The sequence below is a fragment of the Jaculus jaculus genome, chromosome 13 (genome assembly GCF_020740685.1).
Source record: "Jaculus jaculus isolate mJacJac1 chromosome 13, mJacJac1.mat.Y.cur, whole genome shotgun sequence".
NCBI lineage: Eukaryota > Metazoa > Chordata > Mammalia > Rodentia > Dipodidae > Jaculus > Jaculus jaculus.
The window spans coordinates 26,770,691-26,793,674 of NC_059114.1; the positions used below are offsets into that span (position 1 = coordinate 26,770,691).

Consider the following 22,984-nt stretch of genomic DNA (forward strand, 5'->3'; position numbering starts at 1 on the left):
GAGGCCACCCTGAGACAACATAGTAAATTCCAGGTCAGCCTGAGCTAGAGTAAGACCCTGCCTCAGAAATCCAAAAATAAATAAATAAATAAGGATGAGACTGTGCATACAGCAGCTCTCAGGCCCTGCTGGCCTGTACTAAGTGCCAAGGAGACTAGGTGAAAAGAGTGATGAAGAAAGGATAAAAGGACTGGAATATAGTGGTAGAATGCTTACCTACTTCTAAGGAAGTAGAGGACTTGCCTAAGATGATCAAAAGCCCGGGTTAAGGGCTGGAGAGATGGCTTAGTGGTTAAGGCACTAAAGACCCTGGTTCAATTCCCTAAGGCCCACATAAGCCAGATGCATAAGGTGGTACATGTGTTTGGAGTTCATTTATAGTGGCTAGAGGCCCTGGCGCACCCATTTTCTCTCTTTTTCTCTCTGCCTCTTTCTTTCTCCACTACATAAGTCAGTAATTTTAAAAAGCCTAGGTTAAATCTCCAGCACCTCAAGAGAAACAAAAAACCAAAAAATGCCAAACCTTCTAACTTATGAGTAAGCCCTGCGTCCGCTCAAATGTCATTTTGTCTAGGCTCTCCCCTCAGCAGAAAGAATGGCAGATTGAGCCTAGGCTGGGAAGCCACTTCATGGTTCAAATACTGACTGTATCTTTTTTGTAGTTGTTTTTCGAGGCAGGGTCTTGCTCTAGCCCATTTGGAATTCACTATGTAGTCTGGGGTTAAAGGCATGTGCCACCATGCCCAGCCTGGCTGGATGTTTTAATGGCTGTGTTGCCTCAAGGAAGTTACCTAAGTCTCAATGTCCCAATTTCCTCATTAACAAAAATGGAGATAACATACCTGCTTTACAGCTTTGTTCTAAGCATCAGGTGAGTTAATACAGGTGAAAATCGTCTGGCACTTGGGTATGCTGTACAAGCATTAACTCAGTATTATCTGTCTTCTCTGAACACACATTGAAATAGAATCATCCTTTGCGCTAGCCGCTCCTCCCTCCCCTGCCCTCCTGGTTCCTTTTCTCCATGGTTGTGTGTGTGTGTGTGTGTGCGCGCACGCGCGCGTGCGCGCGCATTCTCCCGCCTTCATTCTGGTGATGCTTTGCCTCCTCCATCTAGAAGATTTGTGTGTCTGGGTCACCTGTGTTCTCAGCATTGATGGCTCACAGGTGCTGAGCAGATGTTGAAAGGAATGGCTGTTTTGCACTCTTTATGCCAATGGGGAAACCAAGCTTTGAGCCAGAGTGACTTTCACAAGGTTCCACAGCTGGGAACCCCCATTCCTGGAACCAGGCTTTGCAGAAGACTGATCTCCAAATTTTTGGTATTCATAAGGGGCATAGGAGCGCTTTGCCTCACCCTCACTGCTCTCTTCCAGGGCCAGCAGTCCTCAGGTGAGGACATGGAAATCTCCGACGACGAGATGCCCTTGGCCCCCATCACCAGCGCTGACTGCCCCAAACCCATGGTGGTGGCCCCAGGAGCAGCAGCCCCCAATGTGCTGGCCCCAACCATGCCACTGCCCCCACCTCCTGGCTTTCCTCCATTGCCCCCGCCCCCACCCCCACCCCCACCCCAGCCTGGCTTTCCCATGCCCCCACCTCTGCCCCCGCCCCCGCCCCCACCCCCACCAGCTCATCCTGCAGTGACAGTGCCCCCACCACCCCTGCCAGCTCCACCTGGTGTCCCGCCTCCACCCATCCTACCACCACTGCCGCCCTTCCCGCCAGGACTGTTTCCTGTGATGCAGGTGGACATGAGCCACGTGCTGGGCAGCCAGTGGGGTGGCATGCCCATGTCCTTCCAGATGCAGACTCAGATGCTTAGCCGGCTGATGACAGGCCAGGGCACTTGCCCCTACCCGCCCTTCATGGCTGCCGCAGCTGCTGCGGCATCAGCTGGTCTGCAGTTTGTCAACCTGCCACCCTACCGGGGCCCCTTCTCTCTGAGCAACAGTGGCCCAGGCCGTGGGCAGCCCTGGCCACCCCTGCCCAAGTTTGACCCCTCCGTGCCACCACCAGGCTATGTGCCTCGTCAGGAGGACCCACATAAGGCCACAGTAGATGGTGTCCTGATGGTTGTGCTCAAGGAACTCAAGGCTATCATGAAGCGTGACCTGAACCGCAAGATGGTGGAGGTGGTGGCCTTCCGGGCCTTCGACGAATGGTGGGACAAAAAGGAGAGGATGGCCAAGGTAGGTGGGTGGTTGGGGCCCTTGGCTGTTGGCCATATGTGGCTGTTCACACTTAAATAAGTGAAGATGAATCAAAAGTGCAAATCAGATGTTGTTCTTTATTGACTCTCACAGAGTTTCTCATGGTCAGTGGCTACCAGCACAGGTGGTTCTCCTGCCAAGACCTCTGGGACTTGGCTCCCCTCCTCAATCTCCTAAGTGCTGGCATTAGAGATGTGAACCCCGCAGGGGTCCCCTGTAGTGCTCTAGCCATGGTGACAGTCCCCTCCTCTTCTGTTCCAGGCTTCGCTGACTCCTGTGAAGTCAGGCGAGCATAAGGATGAAGACAGGCCAAAGCCCAAGGACCGAATTGCTTCCTGCTTGCTAGAGTCATGGGGCAAGGGTGAGGGCCTGGGCTACGAAGGCCTGGGCCTAGGCATTGGCCTGCGGGGGGCCATCCGCCTGCCCTCCTTCAAGGTCAAGAGGAAGGAGCCTCCAGATACAGCTTCCTCTGGTGATCAGAAACGGATGCGACCCTCAACTTCTGTGGATGAGGAAGATGAAGGTCTGTGATCTCAGCTGTTCACTGGCTTCTGGGATTCTGCTTGTCCCCATTTCCCCAGACCCACTGTGACTCCTCCCTTCTTACAGAGTCAGAGCGAGAGCGTGATCGGGACATGACTGATGCCCCCTGCGAGCTTGCCAAGCGGGACCCCAAGGGTGTGGGCGTGAGGCGGCGTCCAGCACGACCCCTGGAGCTGGACAGTGGAGGGGAGGAGGATGAGAAAGAGTCTCTGTCTGTGTCCTCGTCTTCCTCTGCTTCCTCATCCTCGGGGTCCTCTACCACCTCGCCCTCATCCTCAGCCTCAGACAAGGAGGAGGACCGTGAAAGCACTGAAGAGGAAGAAGAGGACGAAGCAGAGGAGGAAGAGAAGGAAGGCCCCAGGAGCCATGTCTCCTCATCCTCAACATCATCCACATCAGATAAGGTCTGAGTAGATGGGGAGGTTTCACGATGCCCTGCTGGGGTGGATCATGGACCTTCAACTCACCGGTGCCATTTGTCCCTGTACCCCAGGATGAAGACGACGAAGACAGTGAGGCCCAGGGTGACTCTGACAATGATGACCAAGACACAGCCTTGTCAGAGGCAAGTGAGCAGGATGACAACAGGGATTCCGATGAAGGTGAGCAGGGAGGGAGGCAGGTAGCCTGGCCCTGCTTAGAGCTTGTCAGGACCCCAGCCAAGCAAGCATGCTTCAGGATTTTGGGAACAAAATTCATGCTTTTGAAGTGTTAGCAAGTTAAAACACATGCCCCATATTTTATGACTCTATTTATATGAATGAGTGAGTCCACACACACAGAAAACAAATTTGTGGGTGTTTTTGGTTTTTCAAGGTAGGGTTTCACTCTAGACCAGGCTGACCTGGAATTCACTATGTAGTCTCAGGGTGGCCTTGAACTCACGGCAGTCCTCCTACCTCTGCCTCCCAAGTGCCGGGATTAAAGGCGTGTGCCGTGCCCGGCTCTTATTTTATTGTTTTTTAATGTATTATTTATTTATTTGAGAGAGAAAGAGGCAGATAGAGAGAAAGAGAGAATGGGCGTGCCAGGGCCTCCAGCCACTGCAAACGAATTCCAGATTTATGCACCCCGTTGTGCATCTGACTTACATGGCTCCTGGGGAATCAAACCATGGTCCTTAGGCTTCACAGGCAAATGCTTTAACTGCTAAGCCATTTCCCCAGCCCCATTTTTTATTTTATTATTAATAAGGATTTTTTTTGTTTGTTTGTTTGTTTTGTTTTGTTTTGCAAGGTACGGTTTCTCTCTAGTTCAGGCTGACCCGGAATTCACTATGTAGTTTCAGGGTAGCCTTGAACTCACGGTGATCCTTCTACCTCTGCCTCTCAAGTTCTAGGGTTAAAGGTGCATGCCACCACACCCAGCTCCAGTTTTAATTTTTTACCATGTTTTTATTTTATTTATTTGAGAGAAGGGATTAGAGAGGATGGGAGCACCAGGGCCTCCAGCCACTGTAAACAAACTCCAGATGCATGTGCCGCCGCCTTGTGCATCTGGCTTAGGTGGGATCTAGGGAGTCAAACCTGGGTCTTTAGGCTTTGCAGGTAAGCACCTTGACTGCTAAGCTACGTCTCCCCAGTTTTTATAACAAAGACTAGATGACTACTTTGTTTCTCTACAATATATTTTTTAAATGAAATTTTTGTTTATTTTATTTATTTATTTGAGAGTAACAGAGAGAGAGGTAGAAAGAGAGAATGGGCACTCCAGGGCCTCCAGCTACTGCAAATGAACTCCAGATGTGTGCATCATCTTTGTGCATCTGGCTTACATGGGTCCTGGAGAATTGAACTGGTATCCTTTGGCTTTGCAGGCAAATACCTTAACCGCTAAGCCATCTCTCCAGCCCTAGATGACTAGTTTTAACACACTCCTGCCCCCCTCATATCCGAGGTCTGTCTGTGCTAGGAGGGTTGCCCCTGCTCAAGACCTTTGGGAAAGCGTCTGGCATGAGGCTGAGGTGCTGACATCCCCACCCCCTGTGTCCCTCATTCAGAGGAGACCGTGAGCATCGCCACTTCCAAGGCTGGGGCGGAGTCATCCAGTGAGAGTTCGGAGTCTTCTGAGTTCGAATCAAGCTCCGAGTCCTTGTCTTCATCGTCAGAGGATGAAGAGGAGGAGTCAGCTGCCCATGGGGAGGAGGAAGAAGAGGAGGAGAAAGAGGCAGCAGAGACAGCGGCAGCAGTAGCCTCAGTGGCACAGGTGGAGGAGAGCATGCCTCCAGCAGGTGGTCAGGACATTGAGCAGGACAGTGCAGAGCCCCCTCTGGCCCTGGAAACCTCTGTGGTGGAGTCGCCAGGCACAGAAGACGAGGTGGACATCGAGGCTGATGATAAAGCCCCCAGGGAGCAGAGCCCTGTCCTGGAGGAGCCACCCTTGCCCGTGGGTACTGAGGAGCTAGAGAGGAGCCAGGAGCCTCTTGAAGAGCCAAGCCCAAGCCCAGAAGTGGCCGTGTTGCTTTCTCCAGAAGCCCCTGCCAAGGAGACAGAGGCTCAGCCCCCATCATCCCCTGAACATACTCCAGGTAACCCCCCGAAGCCTCACGAGGGCCATGGAGTGGGAGGCCAAGTGTCCCTGCTGTTAAATCCGGCCTGGCTACTTCCCAGGCTTTGAGATGATGCGTGTCCATTGAGCTTGGTGCTTGCGGGAGGAACCCAGTAGGGACTGTTGCTGGTCTTGCTGCTAGATACCAAGATGTCTCTCAAGGTTTTGTTCAGGTCCATGGGTTCCATGAGGTGCTCTCAAACACAAGGAGTGGTGTTCATGGTCAGCTTAGTGACAGGGGAGTGGCAGCTTGAGGGTAAAGGAGGGGCACTAGCCTGTGCACCTCCTGTACCATGACTAAGCCAGGCAGGACATGATAGGACTGCCTGAAGAGGTAATCTCTGTGCTGTTAATGGCTAGAAGACAGTATTGCTAACCAAACTTCTGAAATGTGACCAGAGCCACTGTGGAAACAAAGCCCTAACTCATGCATTTAAACCTAAGTTGCCATATGTGGTTAGTAGATACCTTAATTAAGTCATTTGGGAAAGAAAATTATTGCATTTTGTTTATATTTATGCGCAAATCACAGGTCTTTGAATAAGAACTCAATATCAGGATTCTGTTGGTCCCTGGTACTAACAATTCAACAATTGACTAGCTGGGCATGGTGGCGCACACCTTTAATCCCAGCACTCGAGAGGCAGAGGTAGGAGGATCACTATAAGTTCGAGGCCACCCTGAGACTACATAGTGAATTCCAGGTCAGCCTGTAGTAGAGTGAGACCCTACCTCCAAAAAAAAAAAAAAGACTAAACATATAAAAATATTTGTTCAAATGAAGCTTATATTGTAGGGCAGGGTGAAAGGTGACAGCAAATGTATTAGAAAATGTATTCTTGGACCGTGGAGACAAATACTAGGAGAAATCCTTTAAGGCTCTGACAGGTATAGCCATGAATTTAATTCCATCGCAGAGCGCACTTTCTTAGTCTGTTGTTCCTTTCTGCAGTGCTAGGGTTCCAACCAAAGGTCTCACATGCTAGGGAAGCACTGTACTACCGCCTCTAGCCACAAGAACATAGTTACAAAGATTCATTCTACCAACATTTCCACAACCCCTGCTGGACGCTCCACACCAGGCTGGGTATTGATACATCTTTGAGTGATATATATATCATTTGCAAGGGGAGTGGGGGAGCATGAGAGAATGAGAATGGGGGCATTAGAGCCTCTTGCTGCTGCAAATGAATTCTGGGTATAGGTGCTCCTTTTGGGGTATTAGGAATTGAACCCTGAGCCAGTAGGTTTTGCAAGGGAGTGCCTTCAACTGCTGAAGCATCTCCCCAGCCATTTGGGTAGTTTTAACTGAGTAGTGTCTGTGCTTACAAAACAGAGAGACTCAGGTGTCCAGTGCATAGCAGGGTGGCCAGGATAGGGTATTGAGAGGAATTAGAATAAGTAACAATGTTCTGGTTTTTGCCCATTTATCTGCAGAGGACCTGGAAGTGGAGCCTGAACCCCCTCCAATGCTCTCCTTACCCCTGCAGCCACCATTACCACCCCCTCGGCTGCCTTGGCCCCCCAGCCCACCTCCAGAGCCTGAGACCCCAGAGCCTCCACATCCCCCTGTCCCTCTGGAGCCTCTTTCTGAGGACCAGCCACCACGTACTCCAGGCCTCTGTGGCAGCCTGGCCAAGTCACAGAGCACAGAGACAGTACCAGCTACTCCAGGCGGGGAGCCTCCACTGTCAGGAGGCAGCAGTGGCTTGTCACTCAGCTCCCCACAGGTGCCTGGCAGCCCCTTCTCCTACCCATCCCAGTCGCCTGGCTTGAGCAGTGGGGGTCTCCCACGGACACCTGGCCGAGACTTCAGCTTCACACCCACCTTCCCTGAGCCCAGTGGACCCCTGCTGCTTCCCGTCTGTCCGCTCCCAGCTGCCCGGCGCGATGAGCGCTCTGGCCCCCTGGCATCCCCAGTGCTCCTGGAGACAGGCCTGCCACTCCCCCTGCCCCTGCCCTTGCCCCTGCCCCTGGCATTGCCTGTTCCTGTCTTGAGGGCTCAGCCTCGAGCTCCTGCCCAACTGCCTCCCTTACTGCCTGCCTCCCTAGCCCCTTGCCCACCCCCCATTAAAAGGAAGCCGGGCCGGCCCCGGCGATCCCCACCATCTATGCTGTCCTTGGACGGGCCCTTGGTCCGGCCACCAGCAGGGGCTGCCCTTGGGAGGGACCTCCTGCTCCTGCCAAGCCAGCCACAGACACCCATCTTCCCCAGCACCCATGACCCTCGGGCCATAACCTTGGACTTCCGGAACACAGGGATCCCAGCACCTCCACCACCCCTTCCACCTCAGCCCCCTCCACCCCCACCTCCACCACCTGTTGAGCCTGCCAAGTTGCCCTTCAAGGAGCTGGACAACCAGTGGCCTTCTGAGGCCATCCCCCCAGGCCCCCGGCGTGATGATGTCACTGAGGAGTACATGGAGCTGGCTAAGGTGCGGGGGCCATGGCGCCGGCCACCCAAAAAGCGCCATGAGGACCTGGTGGCTCCTTCAGGCTCACCTGAGCCTTCACCACCTCAGCCCCTCTTCCGTCCCCGCTCGGAGTTTGAGGAAATGACCATCCTTTATGACATCTGGAACGGTGGCATCGACGAGGAGGACATCCGCTTTCTGTGTGTCACCTACGAGCGCCTGCTACAGCAGGACAATGGCATGGACTGGCTGAATGACACACTCTGGGTCTACCATCCCTATATCCTTTCAGGCTTGGGGTTTGCTTCAGTGGGGTGCAGTAAGTCCGTACCCATCCTCTGTAACCCATCTCTCCATAGTGATCAAGGTACCTGTGAAGACAATAGCGCAGATGGTGTCCAAGCCCAGACCGTCTCATCCCCAGACCTAGCAAGGCTCAGACCCAAACAGAATGAGACTGTAGAACTTAGCAGCAATAGCGGGAACTGGATGAGCCCCCTTGTCACACCCTGCCCAGCCTAACTGGCTTTTGTGGTGGGGACAGTATCCTCGTTTTATTGCACTGCTTACCCAGTGTCAGAGCTGAGCTTTGAACCCATGCAAAGCTGGCTCTAGAATCCAGTGCTTCACTGCAAAGCGTGGGTGTTACCTTAACACTTGTAAGGTTGGAGAGGTTGTGATTCCCTTTAATCCAACTAATTTGAGCATTATTCTCAAGAGCCCTGCTAAGTACCCTGGTTATATTTAAGCATTCATAGATGGTATCATTGTTCCACCAATTTATAGTTGGGAAAATGAGGCAGAAATTAGCTAATGAACATGCCCAAGATCACGGAGCTAGGTAAAGACGGTCACTGGACTTGTCCCGAGGCAGTCATGCAAAGGTAGCATTAGAGTGGATGTTGGCACTAGGCATTGTTAGCCCCAGAGATTGATCCGATGGTAAGAAGATAGGGCCTGGAGGGACCAGGAAGGGAGAGCAAAGAATGTCTATGTTACCCTTGACCCACACCCACCCACCAGCCTCTCTTCAGCTAAGAAAAAGAAGCGGGATGATGGCATCCGCGAGCACGTGACAGGCTGCGCCCGCAGTGAGGGCTTCTATACCATCGACAAGAAGGACAAGCTCAGATACCTCAACAGCAGCCGCGCCAGCACTGATGAGCCCCCCATGGACACCCAGGTACTGCTACCAGGGCCTGCACACGTTGGCAGCCCCCAGGTGGTGACAGCTGCACACATAGAAGGTGCCAGGCATGGGTCTGTGGATTGCCAGAGCTGGTGCCCAAACAGTGCTGTCTGCCTGTGTGCTCAGGGCTGAGAGTTGCAGCAAGATGGTTCTGTTTAATGTTGTTGGCGCCTGTCTGTAATCCCAGCCATTGGGATGTAGAGGCAGGAGGATCATGAGATTGAGGCCAGTCTGGGCTACAGAGGCAGACTCTGCCTCAAAAATTCAAAAACAAGGGCTGCGGAGATGGCTCAGCAGGTAAGAATACGAGGGCCTGTTTCTCCCTGAGTTTGATTCCCTAGTACACATATAAATAGCTGGATGTGGCCACACCCCAGTCTTGTGGGGAGTGGAAACTGGAGAATCACTGGGGCTGGCTGGTTAGCAGTCTGACCTGGAAAAAACTTAGCAGCTCCAGGCTCAGTGAGAGAAATTAAACAATAGGTGCAAGTGTTGATAGGGTACTTGCCTTGCATGCACATGAGGCCCTGGGTTCCATCCCAGTTACCACATGCACATGCACGTACACACACCAGTTACTTAAGCTTGGCATGGTGGCACATGCCTTTAATTACTATGAATTTGAGGCCAACCTGAGCTAGAGTGAGACCCTGCTTCAAAAAGCAAAGTAAAAAATAAAAAACAGAGCTTTGGGGGACTGGAGAGATGGCTCAGCGCTTAAGGCACTTGTCTGCAAAGCCTAAGGACCCAAGTTCGATTCCCCAGGACCCATGTAATGCCAGACGTACAATGTAGTAGTACATGCATCTGGAGTTCATTTGCAGTGGCTAAAGGCCCTGTCACAGCCATTTTCTCTATCTGCCTTTTTTGATATCTCTCAAATAAATTAACAGATTTTTTAAATAAAGAAAGAAAAAGAGAGCTGAGATATGGCTCAGTTGGTAGAGTTTTTGCTTAGTGTGCATGAATATCATACTCAGCACCACATGAACCGAGTGTGGTGGTATATACCTGTAATCTCAGCCCATGGACTTGAAGGCAGGAGAATCAGAAGTTGAAGTGTGAGGCCATCCTGGGATACATGAGACCTTGTCTCAAAACAAACAAAATCCAGGAGAGATGGCAAAAATACTGCTTTTCATTATGTGGGCAGTGTAGAGTGCCAAAAGGTCGGTCGATCTGTCTGTCCACGAAAGAGATAGTACAGGAGTGCCAGGGCTTCTTACTCCTGCAGGCTGACTCCAGACACTTGCGCTGCTTTGTGCACTTGGCTTTACAGGATTCTGGGGAATTGAACCTAGACCATCAAATTTTGTTTTTTGGGTTTTTTTTTTTTTTTTCGAGGTGGGGTCTCACCCTGGCCCAGGCTGACCTGGAATTCACTATGTAGTCTCAGGGTGGCCTTGAACTCATGATGATCCTCCTACCTCTGCCTTCTGAGTGCTGAGATTAAAAGCGTGTGCCACCACGCCCAGCTTGGACCATCAAGTTTTGCAAACAAGTGCCTTTAGCCGGGCGCGGTGGCATACACTTTTAATCCCAGCACTCAGAAGGCAGGGGTAGGAGGATCACCGTAAATTCGAGGCCACCCTGAGGCTACATAGAGAATTTTAGGTCAGCCTAAGCTAGAGTGAGACTCTATCTCAAAAAAATAAAAAAAAAATTGAAAAAGTGCCAATAATTGCTGAGCCATCTCTCTCCAGCCCCCTAAAAGGTTTTAGCATGGGGAATAGCTACATTTCCAAAGGGTCAACTTTTTTTGTTTACTCAATCTCTCCTTTATTGCCATTAGATTGACAGGTTTAATCTATGGCCACCAAATCATGTTACCAGTGGTTATATGTAATGAACCCAATATTAACAATATTTAATTGAGCAAATATCTATTGAGCATCTGCTGTGTACCAGGTATTATTGGCTGTCAGTGAACAGAACAAAGTTCTTTCCCTTGTGATGTGAGGTGAGCGTTCCAGTGAGCATATAGTCATGCCCTTGCTAGCAGCAAATGCTGTTGGAGAAAATAGGGGTTGGCAAGTTGGAGGGGCCCAGAGAAAGTCACACAGGGACAGAGGGACCCCTGAGCAGGACATGTGCTCACCAAATCCAGCTGGTCATCCACAAAAGAAAGTAGCACAAGCCAGGCATGGTGGCGCACGCCTTTAGTCCCAGCACTCGGGAGGCAGAGGTAGGAGGATCGCTGTGAGCCACCCTGAGACTACATAGTGAATTCCAGGTCAGCCTGGGCCAGAGTGAGACCCTACTTGAAAAAACTAAAAAAAGAAAGAACAGGAGGAAGGAAGGAAGGAAGGAGCACATGCAGGGGCCCCGAGGCAGGGAGGAGCTTAGCGGTGTGCAGAAAGAGTAGCCATGTGGCTGATGAAGCCAAGGACAGGTTCAGGGTCCTGGAGGCAGAGGTGGAAAAGGTTGGTTTATATTCTGTGTTTGATGGCAAGTGAGAGAAAGTTTTGAGAGCAAAGGTTGGGTGATGTGGTTTCCTTTGAGTTTTGAAGCCACCTGGGCTGCTGTGTAGAGTCTAGGGATGCTGAGGGAAGTCTACAGGCCAGACCTGAGGGTGCATTTCATTTAGATGGAGGTGTGCTAGAAAGTCCCCAGGAAGCCATATGGACCAGGGCTGCATTGGATATGGATGATGAGGGAATTGGAGCAGGGGGTCAGCCCAGGAACTTGAGTGCAGCCTGGGCTGGATGCCAAGCCCAGAGGTACAGGCATGTGACACCTTCCCTTTGGCTCTGAGTTTGATATCTATAAAATACCCCAGAAGGCAGGTCTGGGGCAGTTAGACATAATATAAGAGAACTTAGGAGGGGATTGCATGTCAGGCAACCTAAATGCAGGCAGGCATCATCAGGATGGAAGTGGTGATTGTAGGCCACTGCAGGTGTGAGGGAGCATGTGTCAGGAGAAGCCCACTGTGAAACAGCCAGTCTAAGGGATGGGGCAGGCCAAGAAGGTCAAGAGTAAAGGACTTGCTATTGAGGGAGGGTCTGTTAATTGGACTTTGTTTTTGGTGTTTCAAGGTAGGTTCTCACTCTGGCCCAAGCCGCCCTGGAATTAACTATGTGGCCTCGAACTCTTGCCAATACTCCTACCTCTGCCTCCCCTGAGTGCTGGGATTAAAGGTGTGTGTGTGCCACCATGCCTGGATTTCTGACCCTTTTTTTTTTTTTTTTTTTTTGAGACAGGGTCTCTAGCTCAGGCTGACCTGGAATTCACTATGTCAGTCTCAGAGTGGCCTTAAACTCATGGCAGTTCTCCTACCTCTGCTTCCTGAGTGCTGGGATTAAAGGCATACACCACCATGCCCACCTTTGACCTCATTAAAAAAAAATACATATTTTGTTTATTTATTTGAGAGAGCAAAACAATGGGCATGCCAGGTTTTCTAGCCACTCCAAACAAACTCCATATGCAATTGCTACCTCGTGCATCTGGCTTTATGTGGGGTACTGGGGAATTGAACCCTGGTCCTTTAGGCTTTGTAGGCAAGTACCTTAAGGGCTGATCCATTTCTGTAGCTCCCCCCCCCCACCTTTTTTAAATGCCAAATAAAAAGAAAATCAAGCCAGGCATGGTGGCCCACACCTTTAATGCCACCACTCTGGAGGGAGGCAGAAGTAAAATGATCACTGAGTTTGAGACCATTCTGGGACTACAGAGTGAGTTCTGGGTCAGCCTGGGCTAAAGTGAGACTGAGCTTAGAAAAAAGAAAGAGGGATGGAGAGATGGCTTACAGTTAAGGTGCTTGCCTGTAAAGCCTTGGGACCTAGGTTTGATTACCCAGGTCCCACAAACCAGATAGATGCACAAAGTGGCTTGTGTGTCTGGAGTTTGTATGCAGTGGCTGGTGGCCCTGGTGCATCCATTCTCTGTATCTGTCTCTTCTCTCTCCATCTCTTAAATAAATAAACTATTTTAAGCCAGGTGTGGTGGCACATGCCTTTAATCACAGCACTCAGGAGGCAGAAGTAGAAGGATTGCCATGAGTTCAAGGCCATCCTGAGACTGCATAGTTAATTCCAGGTCAGCCTGGGCTAGAGACCATACCTGGAAAAATAAGAAGAAAGAGAAAGAGAGAGAAAGACAGAAAGATAGAAGGAAAATCAAGGCTGAGTGGGAAGTTTTGTTGCTATTTTTAGAACAAGAAGGCTCTGGCGCACCTTTAGATACTAACGAGAAAGGGACAGGTGGGCCAGAAAGGCCTAGGGCCATGGGAACAGTAGAAACCCACGTCTCAGGGTCAGAGTGCTGAGAATGTGAGCGGGGGCCAGGTCTGCCCCTTTCTGACCTTGTCACCCCACGGTCCCTGCCAGGGCATGAGCATCCCAGCACAGCCCCATGCCTCCACTCGGGCAGGGTCGGAGCGGCGATCGGAGCAGCGCCGCCTGTTGTCCTCCTTCACCGGCAGCTGTGACAGTGACCTGCTCAAGTTCAACCAGCTCAAGGTGAGGGTGGGCTCCACCACAGGTGACCAGGGTAGCAGTGGGATCCAAGATCCAGGCTCATCTCTTTTCTTCCCTCCCCCAGTTCCGGAAGAAAAAGCTCAAATTCTGTAAAAGTCACATTCATGACTGGGGTCTTTTTGCCATGGAGCCCATCGCTGCTGATGAGATGGTCATTGAGTATGTGGGCCAGAACATCCGCCAGGTAGGCACTGCCCAGGGGGATGGGCATGGGGAGACCACAGGCCAGGCCTAGACTCATGCGTGCCCTTTTGTGGGCAGGTGATTGCGGACATGCGGGAGAAGCGGTATGAAGACGAGGGCATTGGGAGCAGCTACATGTTCCGGGTGGACCATGACACCATAATCGATGCCACCAAGTGCGGCAACTTCGCACGCTTCATCAACCACAGCTGCAATGTAAGCTCCCCCGCCCCGGTGCCAGTGACCCGGCCCAGTAACGAGGGGCCTTGCTTTCTTCCCCGGCTCTCACTGACTGGGGGGACAGAGAGGGAGGAAGGCGGGAGGTCTGTACAAGGAGCTTTTCTCCTCCAATCTCAGTTGTCACATTTGTAAAATGGGAAAATTCTGGTGTCATGAGGAGCTGAAGGGGGTGACCAAGAAATGGGCAACCAGAGCTGGGCATGGTGGATGCCTTTAATCCCAGCACTTGGGAGGCAGAGGTAGGAGGATTGCCACGAATCACAGGTCAGCCAGGGTTAGAGTCCTTTGAAAAACCAATAAAAAAGAAAGGAAGGAAGGGAGGGAAGGAAGAAAAAAGGAAAGGACGGAAGGGGCAACCAGGTGTGGTGCATATCTGTAATCCCAGCACTCAGGAGGCTGAGGTAGAAGGATCTTGAGTTCAAGGCCGTCTTGGGCTACCTCAAAAACAACAACAGAGCCAGGTGTGGTGGTGTACGCCTTTAATCCCAGCACTTGGAAGGCAGAAGTAGGAAGGCCACCCTGAGACTACATAGTGAATTCCAGGTCAGCCTGGGGCTAGAGTGAGACCCTACCTTGAAAACCCCAAAAAAACAAAAAGCAAAAGAGAACAGAAATGGTCGCCAGGCTGTTGCTGTGCCTCCCGCAGTCAGGTGCAGCCCTCAGAGAGCCTGTGCTCTGGGGCGGGGTGGGCGGGGCTGCCCAGCAGAGCTCACACGGTGGTGCAGGTGTCAGGGAAATGCCAGCTGACTTTGCCATCTGCTGATGTGGACCAGCCACACATAATGTTGAGTATGTGCAGCGTGGCTAAAATGCAAATAGAGCCAGGCATGGTGGTACACACTGTCAATCCCAGCAAAGCTCTCGGGAGGCAGAGGCAGGAGGATTGCTGTGAGGTTAAGGCCAACCTGAGACTACATAGTGCATTGCAGATTAGCCTGAGCTAGAGCGAGACCCTACTTCAATAAAACAAAACCACCAAAAAAAAAAAAAAAAAAAAAGTAAATAGGTGCTGTAACTGGTGACAACTGTTAGGTGGAATCGATCTTGGGGTCAGGATGGGCACTGGTAACATGGATTAGGCACACTGAAGTAGAAACTGGGAGCTCCAACAGGCAGCTTACGTCCAAAAAAACACTGCCAATTCAGGTTTCAAGGTTTGGCATCACTTGTGACTTGTGGATTACTATACAATAGCTACTTCATGTCTTGGGGCCTGTGTTTCCTCATCTGGTAAACAGGGGTGTTAACAGCCCTTCCTTGTGGGTTACTTTGTGTGGCTGACCTGACCATACACACTAGTTCTCCCAGTTGTGACTTGTCCTCTGTCAGGTCGGAGGGGCAGTGAAGACCTGTGGGGACCATACTGTGACATCTCGAGGGACACACGGAGAGTGTACACATGGAGTGATAAATAGGGCAAGCGTTGTGGCCAAAGGAAGAAGATCATGGGCACAAGGCCCTGGGGCAGTGGGGAGAGCACCTCCCAATCTGAGGGTCTAGGGGCCACGGAGTCGCGAGAGGATATAATGGGCACAGTTAGAGTTGGGCAGGTCACTCAGTTTTTTCCACCATGCTGAGAAACTGAGAATTACTTTTAAATATTTATTTATTTATGAGAGAGAAAGATACAGATAGAGAGAAGGACAGAATGGGCATGTCAGGGCCTCTAGAAACCGTGTACGAACTCCAGACACATATGCCCCCTTGTGCATCTGGCTTATGTGGATCCTGGGGAATCAAACCCAGGTCCTTAGGCTTCACAGGCAAACGCCATTACTGCTAAGCTTTCCCCAGTCCCTGGAACTAAGAATTTTTAAGTGCATGTGTGTGTTGAGGAGGGTGTGGCATAACCCTCCTATAAAGCGCAATAGAGTAAATCGGATTTGCTTTATGCTTTCGATGACCTCTTTAACAACTGCTTTAAGTAAAGGAGGACAAGACTGTGCCAATATCACTTTTTTTATTTTTTTTTTTTTTGCAAAAGTAGACAGCCTGTGTTTGTAGTTTGCAGGCCCCTTGTCTAGAGCTCAAAAATGACACCTGGGCTAGAGAGGTAAATTTGGGTGTCACCTGCAATATGTGTGGAAATAGAAGCCCTAGAAAGTTGTTGTTGTCATCATTTTATATTTTTACTTGCAAACAAAGGGGGGAGAAGAGAGAGATAATGGATGCACTGAGGCCTCGTCACTGTAAATGAACTCCAGACACACATGCCTCTTTGTGCATCTGGTGTTACATGAGTATTGGGGAATCAAACTCAGGTCATCAGGCTTTGCAAACAAGCATCGTTCACAGCTTAGCTGTCCTCTCCAACCTCATCATCTTTTTATTTTTTTATTTTTGGTTTTTCAAGGTAGGGTCTGTCTAGTCCAGGCTGACTTGGAATTCAGTATGTAGTTTCAGGGTGACCTCAAACTCAAGGTGATCCTCCTACCTTGGCCTCGCAAGTGCTGGGATTAAAGGTGTGTACCACCATGCCCAACTATCTTTGTTATTATGATTACTACTTATTTAACACCAGAGGCAAGGGGTCTTTGTCACCTACACTAGAGAGCTGAGCCTAGAGTGGGTGACCAGTGGGCAGGGGCATCGTGTGACGACAAATCAGGTTCGGACGGGGTTGAGGGGCTGTACTGCTGGACCTAGGTAGAGTCTAGTTCCCTGGCTTACCACCCTGCTACCTCCACGCAGCCCAACTGCTATGCCAAGGTGATCACAGTGGAGTCGCAGAAGAAGATTGTCATCTACTCGAAGCAGCACATCAATGTCAACGAGGAGATCACATATGACTATAAGTTCCCCATCGAGGATGTCAAGATCCCTTGCCTCTGCGGCTCTGAGAACTGCCGGGGGACCCTCAACTAGGCCCCAGGTGCCAAACACCAAGGCTGTCAGCCGCAACCAGGGGCTCCTGAGGACCCTCACCATGGGCCAGGCCCCGCCTCCCGGCCATTTCAGGTGCTGTCCCTTGTCCCAGCGGCCACACCAGGGCCTGGCGCCCCAACACTATCCCAGGACCTGCCCGCAGCTCCAGCCCCGCAGAGGGAAAGGGCTTCTGTCTCTCCGCCTGTGTCTCTTGCAGTTCTTCAAGATGCCCCTTTCAGGATGCTTTTTATGCAGCTCTGACATAGTCTGTCTTTGTCTCTCTAACCTCTGTCTCTCTCCATCTCTCCCATCTTTTCTCTTGCTGTCTTCAGCCTCAGCCTTTTCCCGTGAATGCTGCTACATTGTGTTGTCTTCTGAATTTCTTCCTTGTCCTAAGAAAAGACGTTTTAACCATTGAAATGTGAAGACAGAATCAGAGGGGGCACCCTGCAGAGGGCCTCGAGGCTTCAGTATGACTGTGTGGGTCCAGGGTCCAGGTGGACTCGGGCCAGGTGCTGTGGGAGAGGGGACTGCGTCGCTGGCCTTGACCTTGGAACACTACATACCTGGAAGGCCCTCTGTCTGTGGACACAGGGAGCAAACCCCACAACTTGGCCCAGTCCCCAATTTCCTTTTCCCTGTGGCTAAGAGTGCTCTTTCCTCAGGGCAGACCTTGGGGAAGCCAAGCTGGTCCAGGCAGGAGCTGCCTTCCTGGATGCTCCTGGCCACCCCACTACCCCCAAATCCTTGGGTTCGATGTTTACTTTCTCATTCGGATGCCAGCAACGATGGAGCCTTCCAGGTGTCCCCAGCGCTGTGGGAACACTGGGAAAGGGTGTCTCCGCCTCTGTTGCCCACGCCTAGCCCAGGCATGGGGGGATCCCAGGGCAGACGGGTCCCCCGGCCCTGTTATTACGGGTTGTCTAACCATGTGCATGTGGCATTTTTTTTGTTGATAAGCTTCACCCGCTCACCCCAGCCCACACCTGTGCCACCCTGCTGGTGGCTCCCCACCTGGAGGACGGAGCATATTTATTTCTGGAGTGAGCAGGTTATTTCTCTCCCAGAGAAAGGAAAATCTTGGAAAAGATTTTAGAATTCAGATCTGAGTCTTCGACAGTTCCCTTTTCCCCAATCCTATTCAGGGTTTAGTTCCACAGTGTGTGCTTTTTTTTTTTTCTTTTCTTTTCTTGTGCGTGTATAAAATCAAAACGAAGGGAAAAAATAGGTTTTTGATGTTCAGAACCAATTCCTGTAGATAGACTGCCATAAAGGACTTTTTCTTGGGAACATTGTTTCTTGTAGAAACATGTGGGAAGACTTTTTTGCTCATTTCTTTGTACTTCCAAGAAAAACAAAAACAAACAAACAAAAAACAAAAAAAAAAAGGACACACAAAAGCAAGTCCCCCATCCCGTGGAAAGCAGAGCAGGCATGTATATACTTCCTGGAACGTGACTGTTGTGACCGGGGTCCTCACTAGGATGAGGGTGCTCCGGGTGGAGCCGCACCACCTGCCGACCAGGTGGCGGAGCCTCTGGTATCTCAGCTTGTGTCAAGCTGCTTATCATGTACATTCTGTACAAAGAATTATTTTTCTCTTTTTTGTTGTTGGTGGTTTTGTTGTGTGTGTTTTTAATCTCCACAGGCCCTCTGTGTTTGAGACTATGCCCACTGGTCTCAAAGTCAAAGGAATCTAGTGGCATTAAGACACAGAGGGGGTACCTGGGCACAGCGTCAACCTTCTCTTCTGTTTGCGGTTTTCTGCCTAATTGTGCAACTGAGGAAATATTTATTTTTCACATACAGAAATGTGTAGTGTGTAGAGATGGATGATTTAAGTTCATTTCCCCCACCCCCCTTCCATCCCTCACGAAGCAAACAGGCGAGGGTGCTCAGAAGCGAGAGGAAGAGGGCTGGGCTCGCCGCCTGGCCCCATCCTGTCACAAGCCCGACGTCCACCTTGGCTGGCTTGATGAAGAGCAAGGTGCTGGGCTTCCTTCTTGCCCAAGTCCCCGTCCCACCCCTGGAATGATTTGCAATAATCCAGACATGTTGGCCCATTTATTTTTTACAAGACTTTGTTTTTACTGAGCATATTTCTGCTTTTGAAGGGTCACAAGTTTCTGATTTTTGCTTTTTTTTTTTCTTTCTCCTGCAAGGAAGAAAACCAACAAGTTTTAGGGTTGTCTGTGCGTATAGACTCTGTTATCCATATGTAACTTGTTTTTGAAGAGAAGTGTTTCCGTTGTGGGTGTGTCTTGCTGTAAATATTTGTTCATATTTTTGTGAATTCAATACTATGTACCATTGTATTATAGTAACTTTTATAAAGCAAACCATAAATATACTGACTTTTCTTACAGATACGCCATTTCTCTTGCTCTCCTCTCTCTCTCTCTTCTCATTCTTTCTGTTGAAAGTTCAGAAGTAGGAAGGGCTGGCAAGGCTCAGCAACAGGAGGCTGGGTTGGAAGTCACAGCTATCCTTCTGCCTCAGACTCACAAATGTCGGGATTATAAAGTGGGCTGGTATACTAGGTTGGCCATCTGTGGCTAAATTTTGAGCTTGTAGGTGGATTCTGGACTGGGCCACCTTAGACTAGACCTTGGACAGGTTTTAAGTTTTTCTTCTACATATGGACTCTAAGACCTTACGTACCTAATGGTGCTAATGAGATGTAATTAAGGAAATAAGATTAGTGGCTCGAGTCTGTTGTCCCAATTAGTCAGGAGGCTGAGGCAGGAGGATAAACAATTCAAGGTCATTCTGGGCAAGTTAGTGAGACCCTGCCTAAGATAAAGTGTAAAAGGGCCTGGCATGGTGGCATAGGCCTCAGATCCCAGCAGTGCTGAGGAAGGAAGATTGCCAGACATTGAGGTTGGCCTGGCCTGGAGAGACCCTGCCTCAAAAAAGGGTGGGGGAGGGATGCAGGGAGGGCTCAGGCAGGACAGAGTTGTGTGGCACAGCCCTGATCTAATGTGCAGGGCACTGAAGAGCAGGAGGGCTGGGTACCGTACCTGCCACACAGCGTGAAGACCAGGATGTGCGTCCCCAGCACCCACGTAACGCTAGGCAGGTGCGGAGGCCCGCCTTTAGTTCCACTTGGGAGGAACAGGCTGGATCTCCAAGGCAAGCTGAGAGCTGGAGTAGCTCGGCAGCCAGATCTGGGCCCACGTGAGACGCCATGTCTCCATAAACAAGGTGGAGAGTGATTGAGGAAGACCTGACACCAACCTCGGGCTTATGCACACACATGCAAACATGCATGTGCACCACACACATAAAAGTCATAAGTTAAAGCCGGGGGTGGTGGCGCACACCTTTAATCCCAGTACTCGGGAGGCAGAAGTGGGAGGATCACTCTGAGTTTGAGGCCACCCTGAGACTACATAGTGAATTCCAGGTCATCCTGAGCTAAACTGAGATCCTACCTCGAACAAACAAGCAAATAAAAAAAAAATCATAAGAATAATTCAAGGGCTAGAGAGATGACTTAATGGTTAAGCACTTGCCTGTGAAGCCTAAAGACCCCGGTTCGAGGCTCGATTCCCCAGGACCCACGTAAACCTAAGCCACATGCACAAGGTGGCACACAAATCTGGAGTTCCTTTGCAGTGGCTGAAGCCCTGGCGCACCCATTCTCTCTCTCTCTGTTTCTCTCCCTCTTTCTGTCAAATAAATAAATATTAAAAAAAAAAAAATAACTCAAGATCCTAGCAATCAGGAAGCAAAGGTAGGATGATCACTTGAGTTCGAGGACCCCCTGAGACTGCATAGTGAATTAGTGAATTCCAGGTCAGCCTGCACAAGAGTGAGACCCTACCTTGAAAAACCAAATAGTAATAATAAATAATTCAAGCTGGGTATGGTGGCGCATGCCTTTAATCCCAGCACTCTGGAGGCTGTAGTTGAAGGATTGTTATGAGCTTGAGGCCAGCCTGAAACTACATAGTGAGTTCCAGGTTAATCTGGCCAAGAGTGAAACCCTACCTTGAAAAACTAAAAAAGTAATAATTCAGTAATTGGCTGGAGAAATGGCTTTGTGGTTAGAGGGGCTTTCTTGCAAAGCCTGGCATCCTGGGTTCGATTGCACAAAGTGGCTTATGTGTCTGGATGTTGTTTGTAGCAGCATGACACCCCGGCATGCCCATATTCTCTTATTTTTTCAAGGCAGGGTCTCACTCTAGCCCAGGCTGACCTGGAACTAACTCTGTAGTCCCAGGCTGGCCTTGAACTCACAGCAGTTCACCTACCTCTGCCTCCCAAGTGCTGGGATTAAAGATGCATTTTTTAAAAAATATTGTATTTTATTATTTTTCAAGTGAAAGAGAGAGAATGGGCACATCAGGGCCTCTAGCCACTGCAAATGAAGTCCAGACATATGTGTCCCCATATGAATCTGGCTTACATGTGTTCTGGGGGTCCTTAGGCTTCGCAGGCATGTTCCTTAACTGCTAAGCCACCTCTACAGCCCCAAAGTTCCAGTTTTTTTTTTTTTTTAATTCTACTTATTTGCAAGAAGAGAGAAAGAGAGAGGATGGGTGGGCCAGGGTCTCTAGCTGGCTTACGTGAGTACTGGGGAATTGAACCCAGGTCATTAGGCTTTGCAGGTATGCATAACCATTGAACAATCTCTCCAGCCCTTAATTTAAAAAAAAATTTTTTTGGAAGACAGAGAGGCAAAAAGCCATAGCAAACAAACTCCAGATGCATACACCACTTATGTGGGTACTGGGGAATTGAAGCTGGGTCCTTAGACTGCAGGCAAGAGCCTTAACTGCTAAGCCATTTCTCCAGCCCCTGTTTTTTAAATTTAATTTATTTACTTATTTATTTGAGAGAGAGAAAGAGGCAGACAGAGCGAGAGAATGGGTGTGCCAGGGCCTCCAGCCACTGCAAATGAACTCCAGATGCATTTGCCCCCTTGTGTGTCTGCCTTAAGTGAGTCCTGGAGAATCGAATGGGGATCCTTTGGCTTTGCAGCAAACACCTTAACCACTGAGTCATCTCTCTACACAGCCCCTATTTTTAAAAATAGTATAATTCAATACATCTAAATGCACTTCAGAACAGAACCCTGACAGTTATCAGTTCCGTCTGTTCTAGTGGCTGGGTAATGAGGCTAGTATTAAGGGTGTTTGTTTGGAAGGATAGGCATGGTGCCATGTGCCTGTAATCCCAGCGCCTCTGAGCAGGAGGGTCCTGACAGAGGCAGGAAGATCACCAAGAACTCAAGGCCAGCCTAGTCTACCTAGCAAGTTCCAGGCCAACCATGGGTACAGTGTGAATCTCTTGTTACTACAAAACACAAGCTAGGTGTGGTGGCTCACACCTATAATCTTAGCACTCAGGTTGAGGTAGGAGGATCATTGAATATCAGGCCAACTTGGGATACAGAATGAGTTCTGTGTCAGCCTGGACTAGAATGAAACCCTACCTCCAAAAGAGCGGGGGGCCGGGCTGGAGAGATGGCTTAGCAGTTAAGACACTTGCCTACAAAGCCTGAGGACCCACGTTTAACTCTCCAGATCCCATGTTAGTCAGACCCACAAAGGCGAGGCAACCACAAGGTCACACACGCCCACTAGGTGGCACAGGCGTCTAGAGTTCGATTGCAGTGGCTAAGGCTCTGGCATGCCAATTCTTTGTCTCTGTCTCTAAAAAAAATTTTTTTAAAGGAAAACCCAAAATGACAAATCAGATTCACTCCTGTAATCCCAACATTGGGGAGGCAGAGGCGGGTGGGCCTTGAATTTGATATTTGATGCCAGTCTGAGATATAGTCAAGACCTTGTCTTAAAATAAGTTATGTGGGGGGGGGGGAGCCAGGAGTGTTGGCTCACATCTATAACTTAAGTACTTGGGAAGCTGAATTGGGAGGCTTAATGTGAGTTGGAGGACAGTCTAGGGCTACAAAGTGAGTTCCAGGTCAGCCTAGGCTAGAGAAAAACCCTGCCTCAAATAAACAGGGTGCCAGGCATGGTGGTACACCCTTTCAATACCAGTACTCAGAAGGAGACAGAGGCAGGAGGATCACCATGAGTTTGAGGCCAACCTGGACTACAGAGTGAGTTTCAGATCAGCCTGGGCTAGAGTGAGACCCTACCTTGGAAAAACAAAAAAACCCAGAGAGTTGGCACAGTGGCTAGGAGAATTCCTGTGCAATCATAGGGCTTGAGGGGGGGCTGAGACCTCTGAGTGAACTCTCCAGAACCCCAATATATAGCTGGGCATGGCCATGCATGTCTGTAAGTCCCAGTCCAGGAGAGCAGAGACCTGAGAACTTCTGGGTCTCCTGAAAAAGTG

At 50.1% G+C, this 22,984-nt stretch overlaps 1 protein-coding gene across 3 annotated transcripts in view; it reads left to right on the plus strand.

Moving 5' to 3' along the window:
• Positions 1-19,044, plus strand: part of Setd1b (SET domain containing 1B, histone lysine methyltransferase) — a 28,003-nt gene extending 8,959 nt beyond the window's left edge. For all 3 annotated transcript variants that reach the window (XM_045132258.1, XM_045132257.1, XM_045132259.1), the window contains exons 7-17: positions 1,377-2,192; positions 2,475-2,736; positions 2,823-3,160; positions 3,250-3,358; positions 4,756-5,283; positions 6,741-7,997; positions 8,734-8,900; positions 13,238-13,369; positions 13,452-13,571; positions 13,649-13,786; positions 16,502-19,044. In XM_045132258.1, coding sequence (XP_044988193.1) covers positions 1,377-2,192; positions 2,475-2,736; positions 2,823-3,160; positions 3,250-3,358; positions 4,756-5,283; positions 6,741-7,997; positions 8,734-8,900; positions 13,238-13,369; positions 13,452-13,571; positions 13,649-13,786; positions 16,502-16,675 — 4,041 coding nt within the window. In that variant the 3' untranslated portion in view covers positions 16,676-19,044. The remainder of the gene's footprint in view (positions 1-1,376; positions 2,193-2,474; positions 2,737-2,822; positions 3,161-3,249; positions 3,359-4,755; positions 5,284-6,740; positions 7,998-8,733; positions 8,901-13,237; positions 13,370-13,451; positions 13,572-13,648; positions 13,787-16,501) is intronic.
• The last annotated feature ends 3,940 nt before the right edge of the window (positions 19,045-22,984 follow it).